Source organism: Callospermophilus lateralis, chromosome 11 (assembly GCF_048772815.1).
Source record: "Callospermophilus lateralis isolate mCalLat2 chromosome 11, mCalLat2.hap1, whole genome shotgun sequence".
In the NCBI taxonomy this organism is placed as follows: Eukaryota; Metazoa; Chordata; class Mammalia; order Rodentia; family Sciuridae; genus Callospermophilus; species Callospermophilus lateralis.
In genome coordinates this window covers 2490984-2518625 of record NC_135315.1, presented here as the reverse complement: position 1 = coordinate 2518625, position 27642 = coordinate 2490984, and the positions used below count along the sequence as shown (strand labels likewise).

The 27642-nt window shown below is 59.0% G+C and overlaps 1 protein-coding gene across 5 annotated transcripts in view; it reads right to left on the bottom strand.

Annotated features, from left to right (window-relative positions):
* Window positions 1-5026: 5026 nt before the first annotated feature.
* Window positions 5027-27642, bottom strand: part of Tbc1d16 (TBC1 domain family member 16) — a 72037-nt gene continuing 49421 nt past the window's right edge. For 2 of the 5 annotated variants that reach the window (XM_076869717.2, XM_076869715.2), the window contains exons 4-12: window positions 17001-17162; window positions 16154-16301; window positions 15127-15294; window positions 14547-14695; window positions 13992-14126; window positions 13042-13228; window positions 11188-11367; window positions 8991-9137; window positions 5027-8259 (exon numbers count right to left, since the gene is read on the bottom strand). In XM_076869717.2, coding sequence (XP_076725832.2) covers window positions 8011-8259; window positions 8991-9137; window positions 11188-11367; window positions 13042-13228; window positions 13992-14126; window positions 14547-14695; window positions 15127-15294; window positions 16154-16301; window positions 17001-17162 — 1525 coding nt within the window. In that variant the 3' untranslated portion in view covers window positions 5027-8010. The remainder of the gene's footprint in view (window positions 8260-8990; window positions 9138-11187; window positions 11368-13041; window positions 13229-13991; window positions 14127-14546; window positions 14696-15126; window positions 15295-16153; window positions 16302-17000; window positions 17163-27642) is intronic. The other 3 variants (XM_076869720.2, XM_076869718.2, XM_076869719.2) reach the window with 3 other exon arrangements.

The following is a 27642-nucleotide window of genomic DNA, read 5'->3' as shown; positions in this document are numbered from 1 at the left end:
GGCTGGAGGGCTAAGGGGAAGGGAGAGCACAGGGGTCCTTCAGCTGATTCTCCAATCTGCAGCAGCCTGAGGTGGGCAAGTGGCCTCCTGTGGCCGCTGCATGGGGAGAGGGTCCAGAGAGGTGGGAGAAGAGGGGGCTGCAGGCCAGCAGTGAGGACAGCGTCCCTTCCCAGCCTTGGCACACTGTCCCCCTGTGGGTACCCACGGGACACCCGCCCCACCCGCCTGCCCACCCCAGTCCACTTCCTGAGTGAAGCAAGCCGTTTCTCCCTGGAGGTACCCACCCTCTCTGCCTGGGCAGCCACCACCCCTTCCTGCCCGGGTCTCAGGCTGAGGCTGAGCCTCGAAAGCTCGCTCCTGCTGAGAGCAAGAAGGGGAAATGCCTCTAAACCAGTCGCTGGGCAGAGCCTGGGCTTCTGTCAGAAGACTGGGAGGACTCTGCTCTGGGAGGGGACGGGCGGCTCCCTGCGCTGGAGGGTGGGTAGGACCCCGGGGGGCACCTGGGGTCTGGTGGTCTGTGTCAGGCACCTTGTGTCTAAACACTGGCAGGAGGTGGGCAGGAGAGAGGGGGTGGCGGCCAGAGCCCCAGACACTGCCCCAGGTTGCCACCACAGGGGACCCCGTCTGCCACCCACCTGCACCAAGACGGGAGCTCCAGGGGAGACTTTCTATCCTAGTGCCCCTGGCTCGGGGTAGACGGGGACCCCTGTTATAGAAGGAACACAGCAGTGCAGAAAGCAGAGTGGACCCAGGAGCAGGACTCCCCAGTCCCAGCGCCCCCTGCATCGGCGCAGTCCTTGTGCTCTGGCCGACAGGTGGGGGCAGGTCACTCAGAACCCACGGTCTAGAAGACAGAGTGGACGGGACCCCAGGATGAGCAGCCAGAGTGGCCCTCCTGATGGGCCTCATGGCAGGAACACCCTCAACGGCTAGCACCTTTGCCCGGGTCCCCTCCACCCTGGAGAGCAGAAAGAGCTGGATTTAAGCGCGCCTGGAGACCTCGGCTTCCAAAGCCTTTATTTTCAACCAGACTCCACCCTTCCCCCATCAAGGTCTTCCTTCAGTCACTCAGAATGCTCTTGCAGTCCCCAGTTAGCCCCACCAGGGCTCTGACCGCTACCCCAGAAGGGCTTCCTGGCCCTGGCTCTTTGTCCGTCTACTGTTGGACCTGAAAACTGCTAGACCCTGTGCTCACTTGCCATTGACTTGGAGCTGCTAAGACCCTCTGTGTCTTTTTCTATCAAGTCTGTCGTAGCCAGGAATAAGTGAGCTTTATCGGCACCTTGGTGAAGGCTTCCTGCTGTGTGGTGCTGCCGTGCCTCTGGCTGTTGAGGGCTTTGGGCATGCCCCTACTTCCCGAGGCAGCTGCTCAACCCAGCCTGGGACACGGTATTAATTTCAGCATCCAGACATGGACTTAAAAAGCATTTAGTCATTCTCTGTAATGACACCAAATGTGAAGTGTCTCTCTTGTTCAGTGCTGAGCTCAAGGCTCCTGACCTCGAGGCAGACTTGCTTTCCTACGTGAAGGCTGAGGCTCTTGCCCCAGGACCAGCGGCTGGCTGTTCTCCTGAGAGGCATGGGAGGGTGGGCGGGGGTGTGGACCAGGGGAGGGTGTGGCCAGGGGAGGGTGGGCGGGGGATGTGGACCAGGGGAGGGTGTGGCCAGGGGAGGGTGGGCGGGATGTGGACCAGGGGAGGGTGGGTGGGGGTGTGGACGTGGAGGGCCATCCCTTCTGAAGCAGGGGATGCGGAGTCTGAAAGTCCTCCATGTGGGCAGACAGGTGTCTTCCGGAGCAGAGGGTGTGACAGTCCACGTCTCTGAAGTGGACATGGGGGTGGGAGGAGGGCTCCCCACTGGAGAGGGGCTGGCTTGGGGTCTTCCTGCCCCGGGGGGAGGATGCCGAGGCCCCCTGCCTGGCAGGCAGAGCACAGCGAGGGCATGCTCAGGCACCAGGGCCAAAGCAGGGCAGAGCCAGGCCTGCCCCCTCCGGGTTCCAACCTGGGTCCTGGGGCAGAGACCCTGTGGGCTTCACATGGACCCTCCACCTTTGGATCATTATGTTGGGTGGAAGGGGGAGAGACCCCAGTATAGCAGGGCAGCACTGGCCATCTGGGGCTCACCTGGCGTGTGAGGAAGTAAGGTGGAGGCGTTTCCTGCTCCCCTGAGCCTTGGCCACCAGACTGGGGGTTCCGGGTTCACCCAGCCAAAGGCCTGGGGGCACACGTGGCCTTGCTCAGAGGGTCTGCAGAAGTGTGTGCTCTTCCACCCAAGGAGCCATGCAGTCCCCACAGTGGATCCACCCCCCGCTGGGATGCAGAGGCTCACCACCATGGACCAGCTGTGCGTGGACCACGGGGAGGAAGCCCCAGGGCAGGCGGGGGTGCAATGTCCCCTGACCTCTGCGGCTGGTGGCAGTGTCAACCCCGAGTGCACAAAAGCCATCCTCTCCCAGGCACAGGGGAATCCCAAGGGTCTCAACCCTGAAGCCTGGCTCTCAGGGTGGCTCGTCCCCTGGGCCCAGCATTGGTGACCACACGGTTGTTATTTATGTTAGAACTGAAGCAGAAAAACAAGGCCTGGGTGAGGGCCCTTCTGGGCAGGGCAGGTCCAGACAGTGACCGCAGGCGGGGGTCAGGATGGGCCTCACCCTCTACAGGGCTGACTGGTGGGGGAGGGACCAACCCTTCTTGAAGACAAGGTGCCCGACCTGCGGCACATGGAACCTAACTCCCCCAGGGACACACACTGCAGCAGATGCCTCTCCTGGGTGGAACCGCGCTCTGGTGCCCTCCTGCAGGTGACGGCACTGCGGACACTGCCGGGCGTCCACCTGCCAGCCTCAGGGGGCTGGGGAGGTCTAGGCCACGGCCAGGGAGACAGAAGGCCAGAGCCCTCAGACAAGTGGCCTAAACCCCAGGAGACCTCCCCACGGCCCCCAGGCCCCAGGAGAAAGGACTGAGACCAGCCCAGCACTGGGAAGCCATGCCACCCAGAGGGAGCGAGGCTGGAACCCTAGCTGGGGAGGCTCCGCAGCCTCCCATTGTCCCGGTGCACAGGTCCCTGTGCCCAGCTCCCCAGGCTGGGTGGGGGTCAGCAGGACGAGGGGTCATGTTGATTTCCCTCTAATCCCCACCCGTCCTTCTCGTCCTTCTCGTTTGCTCCTTAACAATCTCCTAACTGCAGGACTCAGGCGCTTCCTGCAGTGGAGCCCTGGCAGGGAGCTGCTCCCTGAGACAGAGCCACCTCTGTGTTGCCAGGCCTGGCTGCCCTTCCTCCTCACTGTCCCCTGCAAGCCAAATGCTGTGCACCCAGGGCCCAGGGTGAGCCTGCCCAGAGCAGGGTCTGCTGGCCAGCCCCCAGCTCTGATGACCCCAGCACCCCTCCCCGTCCCCACCTTGAAGAGCCAAGAGGCAGGGCAGGTGTCCACAGTCCTTCCTGCCTCCTCTGCCCCTCACCACGTGTCTCTCACTACAGGCCCCGAGAGACCTGGGGCCTTGGGCCATGGACGCTGTCAACATGATTTCATTTCCTTCGCAGTGGAACCCACGAAATTCAGAAGCGCGGAAGGGGCTGTGCCTAGCAGGGGTCATGGTCACCAGACCTGGCCTGAGTGGAGGGGGATTGTATTTAAAAAGCAAAACAGAACAAATCACTCGCCGAGACAAGCCCATCGGTCAGTTGTGGTGGGATTTCATGAAACTGCCCTTAAACAACAAGACTGTCCTCCCCGCCCCCAAAGCGCTGAGAAAAGCTGGTCGTGCGGCTTGTTCTCGTTGAACTCGGACCCCACTTCCTACCTGGATGTTCATCCTGATGCATCTGAAACACCGGGCAGCAGCAGGCTGTTTGCCCCTGCTCTGTTCTGGGAGGCCCAGGGACTCCCCTCTCCTGGTGGCTAAGCTCCAACCTGGGAGGCGGAGTCCTCAGGGGACTTCACAGCCCAGCGGGTGAGCGCCGGGGGCACGGCCTTCCCTGAAGAGCTACAGGCAGGAATGCCCACGCCCCACGGCAGACTTTCTTCCTGGCAGGAGCAGAGTTGTAGGAGCGACCTTTAGAGGCACAGAAAGGCTGGCCCTCCGCAGAGGACACTCAGCAAGGCGGAGGCGCAGGAGGGGCCACAGGTCTGCCGACTCCAAACCAGGGCAGAGCTCTGGTCCAGGGCATGAGCCCTCATGGCCGGGGCTGCTGAAGGCTTAGGTCAGCGGTCTCGTCCCTGAGTGGCTGGTGAGGCCTCTGGGCCATGGCATACCATGCTCATGGCAGCTTCTACAGGAAAAGTCCCCACAGGTGAGTGGCCTGGGCAGGTGTCCTTGTTCTAACAGGTGAAGAAACAGGCTGGGTGGGCAGAGGCCACCTGGCCAGGGAGGGGTGGTGGCAGTTCAAGGCCAGGCCCCTGCTCCAGGGAAGGGCATGCACACAGCGCTACTCCCAGCCCTGGGGAGACTTGGGGGATTAGCTTTTAGGTCTGGAGCAGCCCCACAGGAAGGCCTGTGCAGCCAGCAAGATCCAGGCCGTCCCCAGGGGCCCCTGGGATGGGGGGCCCAGGCTCAGGCCAGCCTCCGGGTGCCCTCCTCATGGCCCAGCTGGGCAGCCAGTCGTGGCTGCACCTGGCCCAGGTTGCACCCCTGCTGAGCAGACACAAAGAAGATACTTCCTTCCCTCTGCCTGGTGAGCCCAGGGTGTCCCCACCTCCCCCAGCCTCTTGCAGGGGGACCCGGAGGCTGGACAGGGAGGCTTCTGCAGGAGAAAACCCAAGCGAGACCTAAAACTCTGCGGGCCACCACAGGTATTTCTGCCAGAGGCGGACCACAGCTCAGGGGGACTTCACAGGAACAGATCCCCTCCCACCTGGCCCACAGTCCCCTCATTTCCTTGTTGCCCCCATCTGTTCTCAGGGCCAACTATCAAAGGCCTGAGCTGGGTGCCCTCTGCCAGCCTCGGCCCCAGGCTGACTTCACCCCAGCAGGGCTTGGCACAGGCTCAGGGGCAGCTCCAGGATGTCCCCCCACCCCACCCCCCGGGGTTAAAAACCTCCCTCTGCCTCTCGCTCCAGCTGTGGAGGGACCGAGCTGATAGCCTCCAAGCCCACGTGTGCCACGTGACTGTCCTTCTGCATCAGGCCCTCCTCTTCTGCAAGAGGGCAGGGGCACATGACCTGAGAGTCGCCCAAGCTGGGACCCGAGTTGGAACCTTCTGGATACGCTCGCTCTTTCCCAGCACCCGGGGGAGGACCCGCTCAGGCCCAGGTGGCAGAGAAATACTCATCCTACACCACCCGCCATTCCCTTGGTGCACCCAGCTCCCGACCTCCCGCCAGGTCCCTCTGCCCTGGGAGGGCGAGTCGGAAGTCAGCTTTCCTGGGGGTCAGGTGGACAGTGCGAGCACAAGCACACCAAAGGTCCCTCTCCCCCCAGAGACCCAGGACGGCGCCATGCAGCACTGTCAGCAGACGTGTAAGTGGCATGCGCACACACGCCCGCCCACCAATAGCATTAAGTGTCATTTTAAAAAATGGGTTAAATAAGCGGCATCGTGGAGGATGGCCATGCCGGGCTGATTACCCCCTATTTGCACGTCGTGGCGGTGGGAAGCTAGGAGTCTAATGACTGAATTATCACCCTAATGCCTTTTGCTGGCTGGGAATGATCCTGGGGTAACAGCTGCCGCAGGGTTGGGGCTGGTTTCCTCTAATTGCATCCAGATGAGGGGAGTGCAGAGGGCGGGGCTTCTCCCTCCCCTCCAGGGCTTCCCCTCCGAGGGGCCGGGCACCCGGCTCCCGCTCTGGCTTCCTGGACCCTGGCTGGTCTGCAGAAGCAGATGACACTGAGGCCCAGGGGAGCAGAGTGGCACTTGGTCACCCTGAGGATGCCACTGGTGCAGGTGGGTCAGGTCTCGGGGAGCCGGGGACTCAGGGGGAAGGCCTTCCACCTGGGACCTTCCAAAGCGAGTGGAGACCTGGCCCTGCTCCACCTGCCCTCAAGACAGCAGCCCCAGGGCACGAGGCTCGGGAGTAGCACAGGCGTGGGTGAGGGCAGGGGCTCACTCTCCCACCCCAGGGAGGGGGTGACCTGGAACAGTGTCACTTGGACCAAGACTTTCTAGTGGTGGCAGGTAGACTGTGATGACAGTCCCATCCTGGGCCCCTCTGAATCCCCAGGCTCCTGGACAGGTTGTGCCGAGGGAACACTAGCAGACAGGGTCCATTTACCCGCCCCAGAAGGCCAGGTCTGGCCGCAGGACGGGGCAGACGTGTGGTCCTCCCTGGCCTGGACAGGTACTCACCCAGTCCTGCAGGGGCCTTCACCAGGGCTGACCTGCAGGAGGGAGGGAAGGGACCTGCCCTTGCACCTCGAGTGCCCTGCTGGAGCTTCAGAACCAATGGCCCCAGAGGTAAGCAAGCCAGACCAGGACTGCCCAGCCTGACCGCCCAGCCTGACTGCCGACCTGCGGGCAGCGCGGTACCTGGGCGCAGCAGTTTAGGCTGATGAGTTTGGGGGTTATCTGCTACACAGCAGTCCTGTGGCAACGAGAGCTGACAGGACTATTTGTGGGGTCTGGTTTCCAGAGGAGGGTTAGGAAGGATGGACCTGGTTAGCGCTACCCATTTCCCTAGCGGGCCAGGAGCCAACACAGACAGGCAACCCACTTTCCCCGGAGCAAAACAGATGAGAAGTCCACCCCCCAGGACCCCCGAGGCTGGGCTGCAGAGGTTAACAGCTCACTGCACACTGGGGGCTCCAGTATGTTCTCCCCCAAAGGCTCTTGGAACAGAGGGACAGGGAACTTGTAAGTGAAGAGGACTTGGGCTTATGGAGAAAAAAAGCTGAGAAGGGAGGGGGCTGGTGTCTTTCTAAGACTGGCACTGTCCAGCAGTGCCCACCCTTCAGCAAGGAGCTGCGGGCGGGAGGCAGCTCTGGGTCTGCGCTTCACAGGGGCACCCAACTCCTGGTGCCCATCACATAAGACATGGCTCTCCTGCAACGGCTGGGAGCTTCTGGTCACAGCCCATGCGCCCTGTTCTGTCCCAGGAGGGGCAGCCGAGACCCAGCCCTCGGAGGATGGAGCACCGGGGAAGAACTTGTCCCCACCCACCCCGCAGAGAGCCCGAATGCTCCTTGACTGCGGCTGCTCTTGGTCCACACTCACAGCAGGGACCATAGGTCCTGCAGCGGGTCAAGAGGCTTCTGCTATTTCAGGTGCTTTGTCTTGGCTCTCTGTTAGTACACTCCCACCGCCCTGAGGAAGGGATCCTCTTCAGAGGACCTTGCAGGCACACGCACGTGCTCACACACATACACACACACCTGCCAACCCGTTCAGCCCCCAGATGGCTGCTGGACCTGGTGAGACTGACTGTGAACAGTGCCAGGAGTCCTCAGGTGAAGACCCCAGCTTAGGGACAGGTGTCCGACCCTTGTCCACCAGGCTGTGGCTCCGGCTCAGTCGGGCCCTTCCTCCCCATGGCCAGGATGCACAGCACTTGGGCAGCTGGCGCGAGAGCCCCAGGTCGGACACTTGTTCTGAGATCGGAGGGCTTCCTGGTAGACGTCCTCACACCAGCTTTGCCGCTGTGGCTGGGAAGGGGGAGGAGTGTGTCCAGCTCACTTGGAGAAGCCTGACGAGAAAGCGTCCAGTGTGCAGAGGCCTCTGGGCCTGCATGGGCCCCGCTGTCTGCACCCCTTGGCACTGGGGTGGAGGCCTCCTCCTGTCCCTGCTGTCCCCTTTCCCAGGCAACGAGGAATTTCTGGGCTGTGCAGAATTCCCCCAGGCAGCCGGCGTGAGGCAGCTGCCCGGTCCCAGCTTCCGGAGCCAGCTGTCCTCTGGGAGGGTGGCAGGCCTTGCTGCTGTCATTTCCAGGCGCTGGCTGTGTCGTTATTGGGGAAAAGGGCTCTTCATTTCGCCCACAGCCATCTTCCTTACACTTCTGCCATCCGTCCCCCCGCCCCTCCCCCACGCCCAGGACCTCCTGCAAGGTCCCCTCAACCTGTCCAGGGCAGGGAGTCCCACCTATCTGCGGAAGCCAAAGCCTTCCCGAGGTGTCTTCGGGCCCCTCTTGCCTTCTCTTGGAGCTGGGGGTGAAGGCATCTCCACCGTGCCCCCGTAGGGACAGCCCTCGGAGCCTGGGTGGTGGCCGGCACACTCCACAGCGGGCATGTACCCACTGTCCCACATTCCTGTCCCACAGAGCTTGCATAGCTCATGCAGGCTGCAGGGGATCCGTGGCAAGAGGCGGAACTGGTACAGCAAGCTCCTGGCCTGCAGAGAGAGAGGATGGGGTCAGGGGACAGCCTGGTGGCCTGGGATCCCCATGGGAAGCTGAAGAATGACAGTGGCCAGGGCCAATGCCTGTGGGCTCTGCCCACTGGCTCCCACCTAGCACCACACAGTGGTCTGGGTCTGCCACGGCTGCTGGAGACTCTCTGGCAGAGCTCACAGCTGCAAGCTATGAGGAAGCCCTCCGATTTCAGAGCTCCCAAGCTGCCCAATGAGGGAGAGCAAGGCCAAGGCTGCCCAGCCCTGCCTGCCATGTTTGGCAGGACCCCTCTCTGACTCAGCTCGGCCCCACCTCCTGGGCCACCAGGATGCCCTGGAGCTCTGCCCAGCAGCACTTCAGCAGGAGACTGGAGGGGGAAGGAGGGCAGAAGTTCAATGAAGTCCCCTTTATTCCAGTTGACCTTGGGTGGGAGCAGCCCCTCCCCAGGCCCAGCCTCCGGTTTCCCTAGCTCTGGGCTGGAAGTAAGACTCCCCAAGGTGGGGACCCCACGATGGTGTCCCTGAGGAGCATGGAGACAGCCACGGGGACACATGATCTAGCTGGAGGGGCTGCAGCAGGTACCCACCCCTGGGCCTTGGTGGTAGGGCCCAGCGCTGCAGGTGCAGATGGGCAGTGGGGTGGGACTCCAAGTGCAGGGCAGGCTCTGGGCAGGCAGGGGCGGGGCTCTTGCTACAGGGGCGGGGCTTCAAGAGCCAGGGAGGGAAGGGCTCACCTTCCTGAGCACCAGCTCTCCGTTCATGTGCATGGCCAGGTTTCCGAAGTGCAGGAGCATCTGGTCAGTGGCCAGCTGCTGCTCGATGACGTCATCCCCGTAGATGGCCACGATGGCCACGCAGATGAAAAGGTGGAAGTAGTCCGTCTGGGGGAGACAGCAGAACTCTGACGGGCCCTGACTGGCCTGCCTGAAGGACAGGCCTCGTGCAGGGGGCAGAGGGGCTCCGGGGGGAGGGCGTCTGCGCTGGGGGCCTGTTTGTGGCTTATGCGGGCAGTCACAGCTGCTAGTCTCTGGTGGCTCTCTGTGTGACGTCGTGATGGGGCAAGGAACCCTTCTTCCAAGCCTGGACCCCAGAGCTCATGTGACGTCTTACCCACAAACGTCGTGAGAGGGGCTGTGCACAGGCTGGGTCAGGGTCCTCCCCAGGTGCAAGCCAACCAACGGGCTGGTCTGCCCTGCTGCGGGGCGTCCCGAGGTGTGCCCCAGAGACTGCGCTCCACTGCAGTCTGAGCAGCAGATCCCAGGACAGCCGTCCCTGGGACCTCTTGGAACACTGACCCAATCTCGATGTCCCAGCCCTCCTCTTGGAGGCCCACAGAGGGCCCCACTGCCCTCCTTTAAGGCACCTGTCCTGGCTGGGACCATCTGTGTGTGCTCCTGCCTGGGCACCTCAAGGCATGCCACCTTTGACACAGAGGCTCATTGAGACACAGGAAGGAAGGGAGCAGCAGAAAGTGCATGCAAGTCCCCTGACGCTGGTCACAGTTCCACACAGAACCATCCCCAATCAGGCTGCTGGAGTGCTGCGCGTGGGCAGAGGCCACAGCAGCAAACCTCACCCGGGCCTGCTCTGGGAGACGCCGCCCCGGGCCGCCCGGCCCCTTCCTCAGAACTCTCTGCAGTGGCCTTGTTTTGATTCGGGCTGGCCCTCTGGCAGCCACTCTGACTTTGGCTGGGGTGAGAGTCCCAGGAAGTGGACGCCCAGCTTTGCTGGAGGAATGTGGGGAGTGGAAGGTGGACCCTGGTCCACATGGGCTGGACGGTGGCACAGAGGGTCTCAGCTCTTGGGACAAGGTGTGGGGCAGGCCAGCCCACTGCACACTGCAGGGAAATGGGTGAGACTGTCCCCCAGGGGGTCACTCAGGAATTAAAGGCATTGCCTGGCAGTGACCCCTGCCAGAGCTCACTCCTGGCCAATTAGCCTCCTTCATCCTCCCACCCCTCCTGCCCAGCTGACCAGGGATTGTTCCAAAAAGTGGCTACATTTACCCCAAGTCTGAAAGCACTGTGGACTTGCTTTGTGGGGTTAAACAAATTGGCAGTCGGCTGGGGTGTGCAAACAGGCCAGGTCCCTGTCATCGCCACTGATCTCATCAGACCTGGGACACAGTACAGTGGTAAGAATCTGCCCTCTTCAGTGGGTGATGCTGAGGTCACTTGTAACACAACGTAAAGGGCAGGGTGGGGTTTGCAGGCCATCCACGGTGCGCTTCCTTTATTAGTGCAGGTGCTCCGTCCTGAGCTCTGCGTCCGCTCTTCCACCCATGTGGGCCAGGCGCACAGACCGGGGGTGGGCCATGAGGAAGGTATAGACCGTTGGTGGCACAACCTAGGTGTCTTCAGACTCCCCTGTGACCCCCCCACCCGTGATGCCACTCAGGATGGGAACTGCTACTGCCACGTCTGGGGGTAGGTGGTATCCACTTCTCTCTGCTAGCTGCCCTGGACATCAGAGCTTGTGCCTCAGCAGAGGGCCGTCCCTCCTGAATGCATCCTAGTACTTCTGTAAAGGCTGGTGAATGCAGAGACTCTCCCACCCTCTCGCATCACCCATCTGTCCCTAACTCAGGCGCTAAAGCCATGTGACAGACTCCACCCTGTGCTCAGAGGACAGTTGGTGGAGAAGATACTGGTGATGGGGACAGCAAGTGGAGGCTGGGACACACCATCAGGGCTCTCGGGGGGCTGCTGGGGAAGCAGAGCCCCCCTTTCCCTGGGTCTGGACCTGTGGCTGAGCAGTCCCAGGGGGCGGGGTGGGACAGTGCTGTCCCAGCATGCGGGCACACCAGCATCCTGGGCTGCGTGGGTTTCAGTTCCTGGGAGGGGCCTGCAGCCAGCCCCAGGACTAGGGAGCAGTGGGGTGTGGAGCGAGGCGGGGGAGTCCCCGCCCTGCCAGGCGTGGGTGGCCACTCACCTGGTAGTGGGCCCAGCAGGCCTCCCAGATGCGCAAGGCCTCGGCCTCGGGGAACTCCCGCTTGAAGCAGAGCAGGAGCCAGCGGTGGCAGAAGAGCATCTGCAGGCCGTCCTCACCCAGCGCGGCCAGGTGCTGGTAGAAGCGCGGGTGGGTCAGCCGCAGAAGCTCCCGCAGGTACAGCTGGGGGAGAGGCAGGAGCATGAGCCCGCCCCACCCTGCCCCGAAGCCCCTCCTAAGCCTCCCCAACCTCAGTCTCTGCAGGACACACTTAGTTCTTTCTGGCACTGGAATTGTGTTCCTGCCCGTCTTCGCCAGCTTCTCCCAGACTTCAGACTGCCCTGGACGGAGGCCCTGGCGTGGCCCCAGACAAGGCATGGCATGGCACCCTGTGGCCTGGGAGCTGTCTCTGGGGGAACCACCTAGCCCCAGCCACACTTAAGATTACCCCGTGACACGGGACCAGGTCAAGGCTGTTTCTCTGACTCAGGACTCGGCTGACTTCACTGACGCCACCGGAAAATCAATCTCCAGGAGCTAATGGGTCCCCTGGTCCTGTGCTGCCCTGAGCCATCAGGGAGAGTGGCGTCAGACCCGGCTACTGCCTCCCAGGCTCCGCGGAGGCCTGACATCACAGGGCTGCAGGACTGTGTAGAGCCAGCAGGCCTGGCAGAGGTCAGCTGCACTCTCGAGGGGATCTTGGTGGCCCGCACATGCCCTCCCCACACAAGTGGCCCATTGTTCTGCTGGAGAGGGCAGCTGGGGCTGTGGAGTGTAGGAGCTGAGTCCAGGTTCTCCACTCGGTGGCCCACAGCAGGGTCAAGGCCATGTGTACGTGACGCCCCAGCTGCCCAGGCCTCACACCCTCCTGGCTGCGCTCCTCAATTCCATCACACCTCAGTGGCCCCTGCACGGCTGACCTGTAGGAGGTGCTCCTTGGCCCACTTCAGCTCTGGGCTTCAGGAGCACATCATGTCCAGTGAGACCCGACCACTCAGCACAACTGTCCAGCTGAGCCTCTGGACACTCAGGGCCAGACCCCTGTGGGTGGAGATGACCCAGCCCAGGGGACCTGGGACACCTGCCTTCCTCCCTATCACAGGTCTTTTCTGTGTCCCCACATCCCAAGCCTGGAGCCCAGTACTGTCTGCTCAATCTGTGGGCTTCCAGGCCGAGCTCTCTCCTGGACTGAACCCGAGAGGGCAGCCAGCAGGTTCCTGGTCCACACTGGTGATGGGCAGTGAGAATGGCAGTTGGGAGCCCTAACTTGTCCTGGGCTGCACACCCACCCGCCAGACCCTGTCTGACCCAGCTTGGCTCCCCCACTCCCCACCACTCAGCGCTTCCTGGTCTATACCAGGCCAGTCCTTTTCAGGAGGCCTTGGGATTGGGGGACGTGCCAGCTGGGCCCCAGGAAAGGCCTGCTGTCCTTGGGGTGAGAACTGCTGCTGGTTCTCAGGGTGGCACAAGGAGCCCTCCTGTCCCCAGCGCACCCAGGAGCCAGGGCTATGTGGTAGCAGCCGGGAGCCTGTCCATGCAGCACAGGGCCTTCCTCCCTTGCCCTGCCCGCCAGGCTGTGTTGTCACATGCAGGAAGGGGACACTCCCCACAGCCCGCCCTGGACCTGCAGCCCTGGGAGCGGCATCTCTCCTGGAGGCCATGGCCCTCTTTGGAGGCCCAGGGCCAAGTTTCCCATGTCCTAGCAGCAGCACCATCTGGCTTTCTGCTGCCCACCAACCCATAACAGCAAAGCCACACGTCACTGCTGAGATCCCGGCAGCAAGAGGAGGTAGCAGTGTGCTCTCCAGCGTGCCCCGTGCAGGCTCACACACGCACACGTACAGCCCCGAGCCTCACCAGCTGTTTCTCCATGTCCTCATCCCGAGGAGAGCTGACGAAGATTGTATTCTGCATCAAACCCACGAAGCACCAGAAGGTGTCTGACTCGTCCTGGACCTCGGCCAGGAGGGGTGCCACCAGGTCCGACATGCCCTGGGAGTAGCCAATGGCCGGGTTGTACACAGCGTAGTTCAGCAGGATCCTCCTGGCGAGGCAGCAGAGGGTGGGCTGGGCATGATCCACGCTGCCCCCACCCTTACTGTTTCCTGCTGCCCAGGCTGGAGACCCTGCTGCGCAGGCCTCCCCTTCACCTTGACCTCGGGAGGCAGTGTCTGGTGCAGGCCCTGGCAGCTCTGCGGCAACCTCAAGGGCTGAGCCTTGGATCACGACAAAACGGTCCTCGCTTTGCAAGAGGTGATGGCCTGAGTGAGCTGCTCACCAGGCCCAGAGCCCAGAGCAGGGGGTGAGGAAGAGTGTGGGTCTGATTTCCCTAATGCTTGAGTGCCTGTGACCAAAGGTGGGCTGGCAGACACGTTTTTACGGGCTGTTAATTGTGTGCAATTATTTGCCAGGCTGCAGCAGAATGTCCAAGATGCCAGCCTCTGGCTCTGTGCAGCTTTATCAGAGGAGGACCACCCATCAGGAGATGGAGGGGACATGGGGAAAAGCCTGTCTGTGGGGGGTGGGTGGGAGCCAGGCATGAGCAGGTTTGGGGGTGCCCAGGACTGGAGGCCCTGCTGGCACCCTGGTGGATCCTGGGCTTCCTTGGGATGCTGTGGCTGTGGGTTTCCTGCTGAAGCAGCCCATGAATCTTTTGCTTGGGACCTTGACTTCATGAAGCCTACAGAAAGCCTCCTCTGGGCGTGTCCCCTTCTCAGAGATCAGCTGAGGCTCAGAGAACAGGGGGGCCACCACTTGCCGATAAGGGAGGGCTGGACGGGGCCTTGGCCTGCCCAGGAGCCAGGTACCTCATGCTCTCCACATTGGGATTGTCTTCCCCACGGAAGAACTCGTTGCTCCGATCTGTCCGAACCACGTCTTTGTCCACAGTGAACTGCACGTTGCGCCAGAATGCTCCGCGCTCCTCAGGGGTCATGGAGAGCCTGGGGCAGGGGTGAGTAGTAGACCGGGTCCAGCAGCCCATGTGCCCCAGACAGGCCTCCCCTCCATCCTGCTGCAGGGAGGGCTGGGTTGCTTTGGGCAGTCATGGGTGGTGGCATGTCCAAAGCTTTCCCCTTGGTGGGTTCTAGCCCCCACAGGGGAGCTGACAGCAGTCCCAGGGGCAACAGAGCCCAAGCTCTGGCTTTGTTCCCTGCAGGCGCTGCTCCAACCAGCCAGCAGCTGGGGTCACCAGCACCCATTCAGACTGTTGAAGGAGAGCGGGGACGTCTTGACCTGAGAGCTCAGGTCTGCACTTCCCACCAGGTCCTCAGCTTGGGAGACCCATGTTTGAAAGGAGGCACACTGTGCCTGCCTAATGGCACCTCAACTGCCTCCAAAGGACATGGGCGGGCGGCAGTCACCTCTTCTGCTGGATTTCCAGGTATTCCTTCCTCTTCTGCACCCGCAGCGCCTCCCGCTCCTCCGACGTGGACTCGTGGCTGTAATAGCGCAGCAGGAAGGGCCAGACCTCCCCGCGGATTGACACATCAATGCCGCCAAAGAAAATGGCCTGGAGGAAGCGGCCAAAGTTGGGGGGGGGGGCGAGCAAGAGGGCAGCTCAAAGAACCCCAAATCCCCAGGGAAGGGTGTTCTGGTGGCTCCCCGGCAATTTGCACATGTTCACCAGGGGACAGCGCGGGCCCTGCGTTCCCATACAGGACACAAACCCGCTCATTTCAATGTCAATGCCCCCCCGGGGCGCGCTCCGATTGACGTGCGGTTCTCACGTCGCGGCCTAATCCCCGGGTTTGGAAAGGCCGCCTTTCAGCGCGCGGCCTCTGTGCAGGCTGACACGGATCCCGGCCGCTCGGATTGTTCCTGCGCCGCAGCTTTGATGGCTTCGCCGCGCACTGGCCGCGAACCTCGCTCGGGGCGGACCCGGAGGCGCCGCCCGCCCGCCCGCCCGCCCTCCCGCGCCGCCCTCCCCGGCGCCGCCCTCACCTGGCGCAGCTTGTACATCTCCTCCACCTGGCCCAGCTCGTTCAGGTGCTGCAGCCAGGCGGGCACGTCCAGCCGGCGGTACAGGCTCTCCTCGGGGTGCGCCTCGCAGGACGGCAGCTTGGGCCGCCGGATGGAGAACTGCACGCACGTCCTCTCGCTGGCGACCTGCTGGACGGGAGGGAAACTGGGCAAAGATCAGGGTCTCGACGCGGCTCTGGAGGCCGGCGAGGCGGTTCCCAGGATTTAAAAGGCTCTCTGTTCTGGGCGAGGGGGAGCGCTGCCCGGCACACAGGCCCCTAAATGGCGAGTGTAATTAGACGCGATTAAAATGGAAATACCTTCGCCCTACACCCGGTCCCTGTGCTGCCCCCGGCTCCGCGCGACCCCGCCGCCCAGCGCGGAATGAATGCGCGGCCGCCTCGCTCCCCTCCGCGGAGGCCGCGATAAATCACATGTGATTGGCCACATACAAAGGCCGCGCTGTTCCGCGCGGGGCCGGCCTGTCGGACCGTCTCAGCGCAGCCGGGAATCCAGGCGAAACTGCAGCTGACATTTAATTCAGAAATCAAAGGTTGCTCAGTGCGGGGGAAACCGCCAAGCGCCGTCATGGCAGGAGCCAGCGGGAGGCTCTGTGGGAAGGACGGCTCTAGAGTCAGCCCGTTTCTAATAAGCACATGCGGGACCTTAAACGGATAATTAAAGGGCTCTCATTACAGTTGTATGTAGATGGAGCAAAATATGGCAGGGCGTCTGTCAAAACAGGATGTCTCAAGTGCAGAGCGCTGACTTTCAAAAAGCCCGGGCACTGACTGCTTCAAGCCCCAAGTGCCGTGCTGTCACCACCCAGCCACCACAGACGGCCCCAGGCCACCAGGGGCCACACCCTGGGAGTCCGAGGGCCGGCCGCAGATCCAACCAGGGGCCGGCAGCAGGGTGCACTGGGGAAGGACTGGGCCCGCAGGAGGGCCGGGAGGGTCCAGTGGCGGCCCCTAGCGTGTGGGGCCTGTGGGGCAGGCTGGCCAGCTACCTGGTCCTCGAGGTGGGACTCGGTGCAGAACTTCCACTGCTGGAACACCTCGCACAGCTTGTCCAGGCCACCGTGGTGGAAGTGCAGCACCTTGTACTGGCTCTCTCGGCTGGCCACGACCAGCTGGCCACTGGTGCAGGCCTCGTCACTGAAGGGACATGGGGCGGGATAGAAAGCCCGATGAATATGCAAACGCTGGTTTTCATTTTCAAGTATAATCAGGCAGTCGCTGGAGTCCTGTGGCAGGTGGAGGGCAGCAGCCACACCCAGCAAACCCAGGAACCTGGGTCCCCCCGAAGGCAGAACAGCCCCTCCTGGGCAGCCTGCTCCCACGGTGTCCTGCCTGGCCAGATTGTCCCGTCTGTCCAGGGGCCTGGGGGTGGACACCTGTGGAGCCTGGTGGGGGACACTGAGAGGCTTCTTCTGGGGGAACCCCCAGACACTGGCCACACCCGTCAGTGTCCCAGCTCACCTGGCCACCCTCAGATAAAGGCTGGGGCACGCTCTGGTTGCGGGGCCCTCGGGGACAAGCCTGCTGCTCTCTGCACAGCCTCTCGTTGGTGTTGCGTGGCAGCCGTAGGGGCCGCAGGCAGGTGGCCAGGGACCCTTGGGCCCACCGGAAGGAAAGGGCAGCTCTGTCAAGAAGGCTGCGCCCCCCACGCTGCCCTTAAGGCAGAGCCAGGTGGAGAGGACAGCGGCGGCCACTCTGCACAGCACCTCTGCTTGGTCTCTTCTCCAGGCCAGAGTCTGAGTGACAGCCATCCTCCCCCTCCCCAAGGGCAGAGTTGGCCAGGGCCAGAAGGGCTGGGGCAGCCCAGCCCCCAGGAGGCGTCCAACGGGTCCTCACCTGAAGAAAAGCCGCAGGGAGCGCATGTGGCCCAGGTCCACGCGGAACACGCCGCAGATCTGCTCGGGGGCACAGCCCCGCTGAGCCTCGTCCCAGCGCGAGGTCTGAAGGAGGCCATTGCTGTCCGGGAAGCGCAGGGTGGTGTCTGAGCTGGAGGGGGAGCTGGCAGAGCAGGCCACGTGAGGGCCAGGGCGCAGGGTGTGGGGAGCCCACCATGTGCTCTGGGCCTCCACACAGACACAACCCAGCCTGCCCCCCCCTCCCCCCCCCCCCCCCCCCCCCCCCCCCCGCAGACAGCTGTCAGAGCTAGGGAGTGAGTCCTGCTCTGGTCACACACACCTGCGCTTTAATCAGGGTGGGAAAAGGTCTTCACAGCCAGACCCTGCTCCACTTCAACAGTGGTTACAGTGACAGACAAGGCCACCACGACTGGAGTTAGGATCATGCACGTTACCAGGCTTCTCGGAGCCTTGGCTTCCACACTTGCAAAGTGAGGACAGTTACCAGGCTCTGTGTGGAATAAGCAACTGTAAAGTGCTCAGCACAGGCCTCGTCCTCGCACTTAAGAAGAGTAGCTGTTTGGCAACGTTTTTAGGCGGAGTGGGGCTTCCACATGGGTTTCAAGTGGCTATATTTCTGAATAACCACAGATTTAGTGTATGGCTTGGCAAGATATCACTTCAGTTATCAACACCACTGATATAGCAAGCATTATTAAACTCCTGTATGGCCTGGGCCTGGGCTAACCCCTTCTCATGTGCTTGTATTGCCTACAGATCTCACCATCAGCCTATGAAACTGAGCAGTGCTATCACCCCATTGTACAGAAGAGGAAACTAAGGCCCAGAGAGGACAGCAACTCGCCCAAAGCTGCACAGCCAGCGAGTGGTGGGGCTGAGATCAGCTTCATGGCCCAGTTCTCAGGGCCCATTTCACAGCTGCTAAGTCTGCGGCCCAGCAGCCCAGCTCCTCTGTTCTAGGTACCCTGGCCAGTGGTTTTCACGTGAATTCAGCCATACCACGGTCACATCCTGCCTCCTGAGACCTCAGCATCACCAGCCAATGCCTGCTCAAATGTGACCTGAGCCAAGGGAGAGTGGGTCTGGGGTCCCAGGCTCTGCCCCACACTGGTAGGGCAGCCTGCTGTCCTGCTGGAGCCCAGGACACAGTGGGACTGAGGCGCCTGGTCCACGCCCTCTTCTCCAGCCTCCCTCGGAGACGGGCCTTTGGGCCCTTGGCTGCCTCCAGAACAGCACCAGGCGCTGTCCCTTCCTGTGGGCCAGCAGTGAGGCAGTGTCCTCCACCTCGGGGCGTGGGGGCTTCCTCCTGGCCCCGGAGGTCACAGGCGCAGGTACAGCCCATCGCAGATGGCGGGTGGGCAGCAGCCTGAACCACCGCGGGCACAGGCCACAAGGCCCCAAGGGCTGAGGCATTGGCCTGTCCTCCCCAGTGGACCCTGACGGGTCACCATGTGAAGTCATTGTGCTCAGAACAAGGCGGGGAGGACAGAGCCGGCCCCCCACCAGGCCCCGCATGCGGCCTTCCTAAGCTGCTTAGGGAACAAGGCGGCTGGTGGCCAGAACTCGTGCTCAGCCAGCGTCCCTCGGCCCCACCCTCTCACCACCACCCAAACACACCATCCGACCCCCCCAGGTCTGCACGCCCCTCTCCGCACACTGTCCTGCTGCCCTGCCCGCCAGGCCAAGGTCCTCAGAGGCAGACTCCTGGCGGCCAGCCCTGCTGGTCCCCCAGGGAGAGCAGGATTCCCAACCAAAAAAGAGCCCCAGAGAGGGGCCATCCCACCTCCCTGCAGCTGCCTCAGGCAGAAGTCTGCCTAAACCCTTCACAACTCCTGAGGGGGAGACTGTTTGCATCAATTAATTGACTGATTCATTAAGTCAAGACACTGTGCTTGGGACCTACAGCTGGGGGCCAGGGGCTCAACTGGAGCAAAGTTGACAGAAGCCTTAATTCCCTGGTACCTGGGACCTGTGTTGGCAGATGCCACCTTGCTCAGCATCCACGAGCAGCCTGTCCACCCCTCCCGCCATGGGCTGCACGGGCTGGGGGCGGCCACCCCAGCTCCCAGCAGAGGCTCGGCACAGAACCTACATCATTTAATACTCAGACCTGAGTGAAAACAGAAAATGTCTGGGAACTCAGAAGTCATGGGAAAAAAAAAAAAAAAAAGGCTTTAAAGGAAATAAAACCTGGGATGGAAATATGTTCAGTTTTTTTATGATCTTTCTACATATGTGAAGCAATTTGGTTTTAGGAATATTCATATGTGCTGCATATAATTTGGCTTGTTCATGAAATTATTATGTGTGATGCATTAAAATTAAAAGGATGGTTCATTCAGCAATTCCTTCCAGGCTGCTCTGAAGGGCAGAGGGAGGAGATGGGGCAGTAAGTGCAGACTCAGCACCTCCACCACAGAGGGCAGGCCCCCGGGTACCTCCCCGGGTGAAGGGCCGGGGTTCTTGCTCACAGGAGGACCATGCCGTGCACCTAGGCTCGCGTCTGCAGCTGGCTACCAAGAGTGGCACCTGTCACCCCTGGATCCAGTCAGGTCCTGCTCCTTGAGAGAGAACGTGGCAGAAGGGTTGCTCTGTAGGTCCCAGAGCCCAGGCTTGGAAAGGCCTGGCAGCTTCTGCAGGGCCCCCTCACCCAGCCAGCGAGAGCCCAGGAGCAGAACCCACTCGCTGACAGGCAGGCCCCTGCCAGCAGAGCCCCGACAGCCGCAGCTCCTGGAGCCATCCCCTAGGAGCCCAGCACATGGCCAGTCTGAGGCTGGCCCACCCTGAAGAGCTGTGGGCAAAGCAAGGGTGATTGGGGGCATTTGTTATGCAGCAATAGGTGACTGACACATACAGGAAGCGTCTGTTTCCAGAAAAACCTCGATAGAAAAAGCCTCCAGACCGATAGCGGTGGCTCTCGAGGTCAGAGGCGCCAGGGACAGGTGTTAATTATGATTTAAATATCTAAACCTCTACGTGTGCTCTTGTTTTCCTTCCATCCTGAGGCTTGGAGTTGACTGAAAGAAAAACCCCTGGCCCCCCACCTGTAGGTCCCAAGCACAGTGTCTTGACTTAATGAATCAGTCAATTAATTGATGCAAACAGTCTCCCCCTCAGGAGTTGTGAAGGGTTTAGGCAGACTTCTGCCTGAGGCAGCTGCGGGGAGGTGGGGTGGCCCCTCTGGGGCTCTCTTCTGGTTGGGAATTGTGCTCTCCCTGGGGGACCAGCAGGGCTGGCTGCCAGGACTGGCCTGGCTGTCCTCCATCTGGCTCAAGGGAACCCTGGCCCGGCCTGCAGGTGAGCAGGACACAGGGTGCTGGGAGGGGCGTGCGGGCCCTGGAGGAGCATTTGATGTCATGGAGAGAAGGGTGGGACACGGAGCCTGGGAATGATGCTACCCTTTGGTGGCCCCTCATAAGTGTCAAAACCTAGAAGCATCCAAGATGTCCTTTGAAATGTGAACTTATGTAAATATAAATAAAGGACAGTGTGTCCAGACCAGCGTCACCGCCCAATGAAATAAGCTGTTGAGCCACGAGAACACAGGGGACACGCCTGGATTCCTGTCACCAAGTCCAACCTGGGTGGCAGGGCTTGGGGGAAGGTATGCAGGGCGTGACACGGGATTTAGGGCGATAGGGTGGGCTGCCTGTGCCACCCCCCGCGGGTGCATGACCCCCAATATGAACCTGGACTCCGGGTGACGATGACGGACCAGCGCAACTCACTGTACCAAAAGTGCCACTCTGGTGGGGCGTTATGCCGGGTAGACTGAGCGTGCGCGGGCCCGGGGCACAAAGGGGGGGTCTCCACTGTCCAGCCAACTTTGCCGTGAACCTGACACTGCTCTACAAGACAGTCCACTGAACACAGCCACGGGGAGAGCCGAAGGCCACAGGACCTCAGAACGCATGCGGGGTGTGACCAAGATGAGCCGTGAACACAAGAGCCCGTCATCAGGAAGCAGCAGAGGAGAGGAGAGGAGCTTCCTAGAGGGCAGACAGAGGGTCAGTCAAGTGCCCGTGTCTGTGGCAAGGGGGGATCCATCGCAGCAGGACAGGACACCACACCACCGGGGAGGCTTTGAGGTCAGCAACTGCCCTGAGACCACGGACTGTGCAGCGAGGACTGGGGGAATCCGCCTCCACCACGGCAAACCGGCCTGGTCCTCGGAACGGCCATTTGGAAATCGGATGCAAAAGGCTTAAAAACATTCATGCATTTTATTTTTTAATTTGATTTTTTTACACAAATGGAGCACGACTTTTCATTTCTCTGGCTGTACATGAGGTGGAGTCACACCACTGTGCAATCAGACCATTCATGCATTTTACCACTTGACTTCCTTAAAAAAAAAAATCACGGCATTTTAATTTTACAGAATAGTGGATTTCATTGTGTTGACCCCTTAATTTCTAGGAGTAAATCCAAAGAAAAGAGTGAAAGATGCCCACAAAAAATACATGAGTCGACACAGAAAAAGCATTCGATCAATACCCAATGCTCAATCATGATAAAAGCTAGGAGTCACAGAGACCCTCCCCAACTTAATCAAGGACACCCACAGACTCCGCTGCGAACGCCACCCTTGGTGGTGGAGGCCTGAATTGCTCCCCGACCAGGGATGAGCTGACCATGCCTGCTGTCCCCGCCTCTGGTTGGTGCTGCGGGCAGGACGGGAAAGGGAAGGAGAGTCACAGGGGTGGAAGAGGAGGTCAGCTCTCTCTTTTCAGATATGACTGTTTACGTTAAAGAATCCCAGGGGAGGGCTGGGCTGGGGCTCAGTGTGGAGCACTCGCCTCGCATGCGTGAGACCCTGGGTCGGATCCTCAGCACCACACAGAAATAAATAAACAAAATAAAGGCATTGTGTCCACCATATAATATATATATCTATCTCCCAGGGGAATCATGAAACAACTTTTAGAATCAATGAATGAATCTGGTAAAATTACAGTTGAATGTTTTTAATATAGAAAAAATTAGTTGTAAAATTGTTAAGTTACCAATACACAACTAGAAAAATAAAATAAATACAAAACATTCAAATTTATAGTAGGAAAAAAAGGGAAAAAAAACACACAAAATATTTAGAAACAAGTTTAACAAAAGATATTCAAAGCTAGGCCCAGTATCGCACACCTGTAACCCCAGCAATCTGGGAGGCTGAGGCAGGAGGATTGAAAGTTTGAGGCCAGCCTGGGTAACTTATCAAGACCCTCTCTTAAAATAAAAAATAAAAAGGGCTGGGGATATGATTCAAGGTAAAGCACCTCTGGGTTCGATCCCTAAAGACCACCACACTGAAAACCCAGATGGCTGAGAGGAACGGGAGAAGACTTGATAAATGGAGAGGTGCACCCTGCCCACGGATGGGGCAGTCACCACCATGAAGATGGCAGTCTTGGGGCTGGGGTTGTGGTAAGGGGTAGAGCGCTTGCCTGGCATGTGTGGGGCACTGGGTTCGATTCTCAGCAGCACATGTAAATAAATAAAAACAAAAGTCCATTGGCAAGTTAAAAAAAACATGGCAATCTTGCCCAAATTCCAGCAGGAATTTTTTTGGTAGAAGTCGGCAAACTGACTCCAAAATTTTCAAGGAAACACAGAACACCCAGCAGAGTCACATCAATTATAAAAATGAAGCATGAAGTTGCAGGGCTTCTCTGATTTTTTTTTTAATATCTATTTTTTAGTTTTCGACGGACACAACATCTTTGTTGGTATGTGGTGCTGAGGATGGAACCCGGGCCGCACGCATGCCAGGGGAGCGCGCTACCGCTTGAGCCACATCCCCAGCCCGGCTTCTCTGATTTTGAGACTTAAGAAGCCATAACAATCGAGAGAGTCCAGCAGGGGTGAAAAGATAGATATGGTGAAACAACCAGTGAAACAGAGCAGAGTCCGGGAACAGACGGGTCCGATCCACAGACGGTTGACAGGGAGAGAAGGCGACTGAGTGAGGAGAAGCTTTTCGGCAAGTGGCGCTGGGTCAACTGGCGTCTGTGAAAAAGTCAGTGTCAGTGCTCTCCTGTGCCACACTCAAAAATGAACTCAAAATGCACCCGACATAGATGAAACCTAAAGCTTTCTAGCTTCTAGAAAAATCCATAAGAGAAAGAAATGTAAGACCTGCAACTGAGCCAGGCTTCTTACACAGAACACAAAACCCACAGGCCATAAAAGAAATGATAAGTTAGAGGAAGAACAATTTCTCTTCAAAATACTCTATCAAAGGCAACAAAACTTAGGTCAGAGCCTGAAGCAAACGTTCCGCGTGTTTGTCCAGAATCTGTGCAAGGATCTCCTCCCATGCAGACACGCCGCGTGCGCTGCTAAGTGCTTCTCAGATGTGACACCAAACGTGGACACAAAAGGGAAGGAAAGATAAGCAGAGGTTGATTAAAATGAGAAACTGCTTTTAGAGACATTTTAGAAAGTAAAAAGACAGATCACACACTGGGAAAATACATTTGCAAAATATATGTCTGGGAAAGGATTGTGCCCGGAATAAACCAGGAATGCTCAAAACTCCGCCACAAGGAAATGAACAAACAATTTTAAAATGAGCAGAAGGTTTGAAAAGACGCTGCGCGGAAGACGTCCCCGAGGGCAAGCAGATGAAAAGGTGCTCGGCTCAAACCCATAGTAGCCTGTGGCACTCGCGGGCACTCACTGGAAAGCAGAAGGACCAGGTCACGGGAACAACTGGCCGGCCACGGGGGTACAGAGCCGCTGGGGGGCTTGTGCGCTGCTGGAGGGATGCTGGAGGGCCACTTTGGGAAAGAGTGTGCAGTGTCACGAGCACCCTGCCCACAGGACACAGCACCTCCTCCCGCCATTTACCCAACACGCAGCGAGAAAAACACGCAGAACCCCGCGTGTGACTGCTACAGCAGCCTGTCCACAAACGCAAAGGCAAGAAACAGTGCGGACGCCTCCCGGCTGGTAAATGGGTCAGGAGACGGTGGGTGTGCAGGACACAGAGACTCCCCAGCCAGGAACGGGGACACACGGGACCACGGTGCGGACCTCAGCAGCGCACGGAGGCAGACAGCAACGCCCGGGCACGACATCACGGCTGGGGCTCAGGGAGGGGCCAGGACCCTGCACCCAGTGGGAGGGCCCAGGCAGGGCTGGGCAGCTGGCGAACTCCCGGCCCTGGGCGGGCTCCACCCCTGGCACTGAGAGAACTAGAACACCAAGGCGGTCACGCCAGGTGTCGGAGAGGACGGAGGGACCGGGACTCTCGCAGCTGCTGGGGGAGGTCACAGGGCACACCACTGTGGGAAACGTCTGCCACTTGCTTCAAAATCAAGCACACGCCAACTGCAAACTCCAGCCCCTCCCCGCCCAGGTGTTCACCAGGAGAAATGGCCACACGCAGAGGCTCGCCCTCAACTGTTCGCGGCAGCTTTATCTGTAAGAGCCAAGGAGCAAGGACCACCCAGGACTGACCAGCACCGAAGGCCGAAATGAAATGGTGTAGAGAGGAAACGGCTCTGTGATCGGGGGGGACTACCTGACCAGCAGATGTGCTCAACCCCCACACGCTGCAAACTGCTACCCGGGACCGAGCCAACCCCTCCTCGTGAGAAGCAGGAACCGTGTAACTCCAGCTGTCCAAGTCCAGGAAAGGTTGACCTGGCACTGTGGCACCCCTTCACCTGTCCACAGAACTCCTTCCACATTGTAAAATGCAAACACTGTTACATCTACAGAAAGATTCCCACACTGCGCCCAGCCCCCACCTTCTGCTGTCTGCCTTCGACCTCCGCCCAGAGTCGGACACAGCAGCTTTCTAAACGCGCCTTTGGTGTCATAAACCTTTGGTGTCATATCTAAGAACTGCTGCCAAGTTTCAGCTGGATCGTCCTGGGGCGGGGCAGGGATGAGGGACGGACCACACAGGTGTGGACAGAAACCCAGGGTGATGGACACGTCCACTGCTTGATGGTGGTGATGGGTCCACGGTTACAGAGGTCAGCACTGGCCCAGCCGTCCGCTCGGCCATACACTTGACAATTAAACATCAATGAAGTTTTAAAACACCCACCAATATTCCCCACCCCCCGTATCACTGCTGAACTACCAACAGTGGGGAATGTGTTCGTGGGCCCTGAGATAGCCAGCCGACGCCCAGAGTCACGCCACTACCAAACACTTCATAAGAGTACTTAATGACCCAAGAAAACGCTCACTTTTTAGGCAGAAAATGAGCTGTTAAACTATCTAAAATATGATGTCAATGTGGTTTTCCATAAAATGTATTTGTAGGTGTTTTATATCTACATGAACACAGAAGTACAAAATGATTCTAAAACTGTGGAAATGGTCACCTCTGGATGTCACAGTCATAGTTTATTTTCACACTGTTCTTCATTTTTTTCAAGTTTTCCAAAAGGAATAATGAATCATTTTGATAATCAGAAATAATGAGCAAATCTCCTATATGCTCATTTTACTTTAAACCAGATGTGGAGTCAGTATTTCTGTTCCTTTTTTTTTGGTAGTACTGGGGATTAAACCCTTGCTGGAATTTCCACCACACCCAGTTTATCTTCTTTTTAAAAAATGCAGCCATGTTTATACGACCTTCTTGCTTTTTATTTTGAGACAAAGCCTTGCCAAGTTGCCTAGACAGGTCTCCAACTTGCGATCCTTCTGCCTGAGCCTCCGGTGTCCAGAGTGCGCCCCCTCCCACTGTGCTTCTTTTTATATTACAAGATTAATGGGATGATTTAGAAGAGAAAAAAAGAAACAGCGCACAGGTGAGCGGTCACCACCTCCACGGCCGTTCCCTGGGAGATAGGAACCCCCCCACCCAGTCCACCCAGGGGCAACACAGTCCCTGCCAGAGCCCTCGCTGCCTCTGCAGACGGTGACAGGTGGATCCTAAAACTCACCCAGCAGTGAAACAGACCCAGGGAAGCCGACCCACATTTGGAAGGAGGAGGAGGCTGGAGGACACACACCACCTGGTCACCCTCCGCAGGTGCTCGGGACAGTGTGGTGTTGGCGCAAGGTCAGGCAGGGATCCGGAGAGGAACTGAGAGTCCAGAAATAAACGTACACGTTTACGGCCCATCGGTTCCTGCCTAGAGTACCCAAATAATACAACGGGGAAAGAACCCTCTTTTCAACAAATGGGACAACCGGAAATCCATAGACAAAAGAACCGAATCAGACCCGACCCCACACCATGGACAAAAACTGATTCAAAACGGAGCAAAGAAACTTTGTTTCTCTAAACTCCTAAAGAAAACATAGGCAGACTGGCATGGTGGTGCACACCTGCAATCCCTGCTGCTAGGGAGGCTGAGACAGGAGGATTGCAAGTCCAAAGTCGGCCTGAGCAGCACAGCAAGGTCCATCTCAGAATAAAAAATAAAAAGGGCTGGGTGTGTGGCTCAGTGGTAGAGCTCCCCTGGGTCCCATCCCCAGTACCCCCCAAAAATCAATCTCTCTCTCTCTCTCTCTCTCTTTCTCTCTCTCTCTCTCTCTCTCTCTCACACACACACACACACACACACAGGAAAAAGAAAAAAGGGCATGAATCTCATGAACTCGAGACCACGTCTCATGACCACATGTCCCTTCCACGTGGCATCAAAAGCACAGGCAAATGAAGAAGGACAGATAAACCTGACTTTATAAAATTAAAGGCTTTTATGCTTTAGAACACTCTCAGGAAAATGAAAAGACAACCCTGGGGGTGGGGATACCTGCAGATCTGACACTGATGAGGGGCCAGGACCTCGAAGCTAGAAGAACATTTAAATAGAAAGAACAGGTGACCCGAAGAGGACACGGGCAAAGGGTATGGGTGACGGTTCTCCGGGGAAGACCCACAGGTGGTCAACAAGCACCTGAAAAGATGCCCCTATCACCAGTCGTGGGGCATGCCCCCCAACGGCAAGGAGAGACCACGCAGCCCACTGTGAAAGCCACAGCAGGACAAGGCAGAGGGGAAGGGGACAAGGAGAAAGTGGCCCTCCCACGGTGCTGACGCGAACATGGGACGGAGCATCCGGTTTGGAAAGCAGTCAGGTAGTTCCTCAAAAATTAAAAATAGAGTCATACTGCTAGGTAAATCCAGGTGAACTGAAAACATGCGTCCACACAAAAACAGGTGCAAGCAACATTAATCACAGTAGCCACAAAAGGGAAGTGACACACATACCCCTCCAGGTAGGAACAGATGAACAATGGAATATTGCTCAGCCATGACAAAGGAGGGAGTGCAGGTACGCATGCAGGTGCGTGAGCCTCACATATCAGAAGGGAGAGAAGCCAGACAAGAGCGCTCATGCTGTGCGTTCCATTTGTAAGAAATGCCTAGAAGTGACAGATCCACAGACAGAAAACGCTCGCGGTGCCAGGGGCTGAGAGGGGGGCCTAACTGTGATGGTGGAGCCCTTGCTGGGCTGATGAAAACATCCTGCACTGGACATGGCACGGCCACGTGGCTTCATGAGGGTGCTCACTGCCACGCATGGCACACGAGGGCAACCCAACCGCCCGTGGCTGTGCTGCTGCAGAAGAGGGTGCCGTGGAGCAGAGACCTCTGCTGTCTCCGCGAGGAGCCCGTCTCCCCTCCTCCGGCAGGAACGGAAATGACC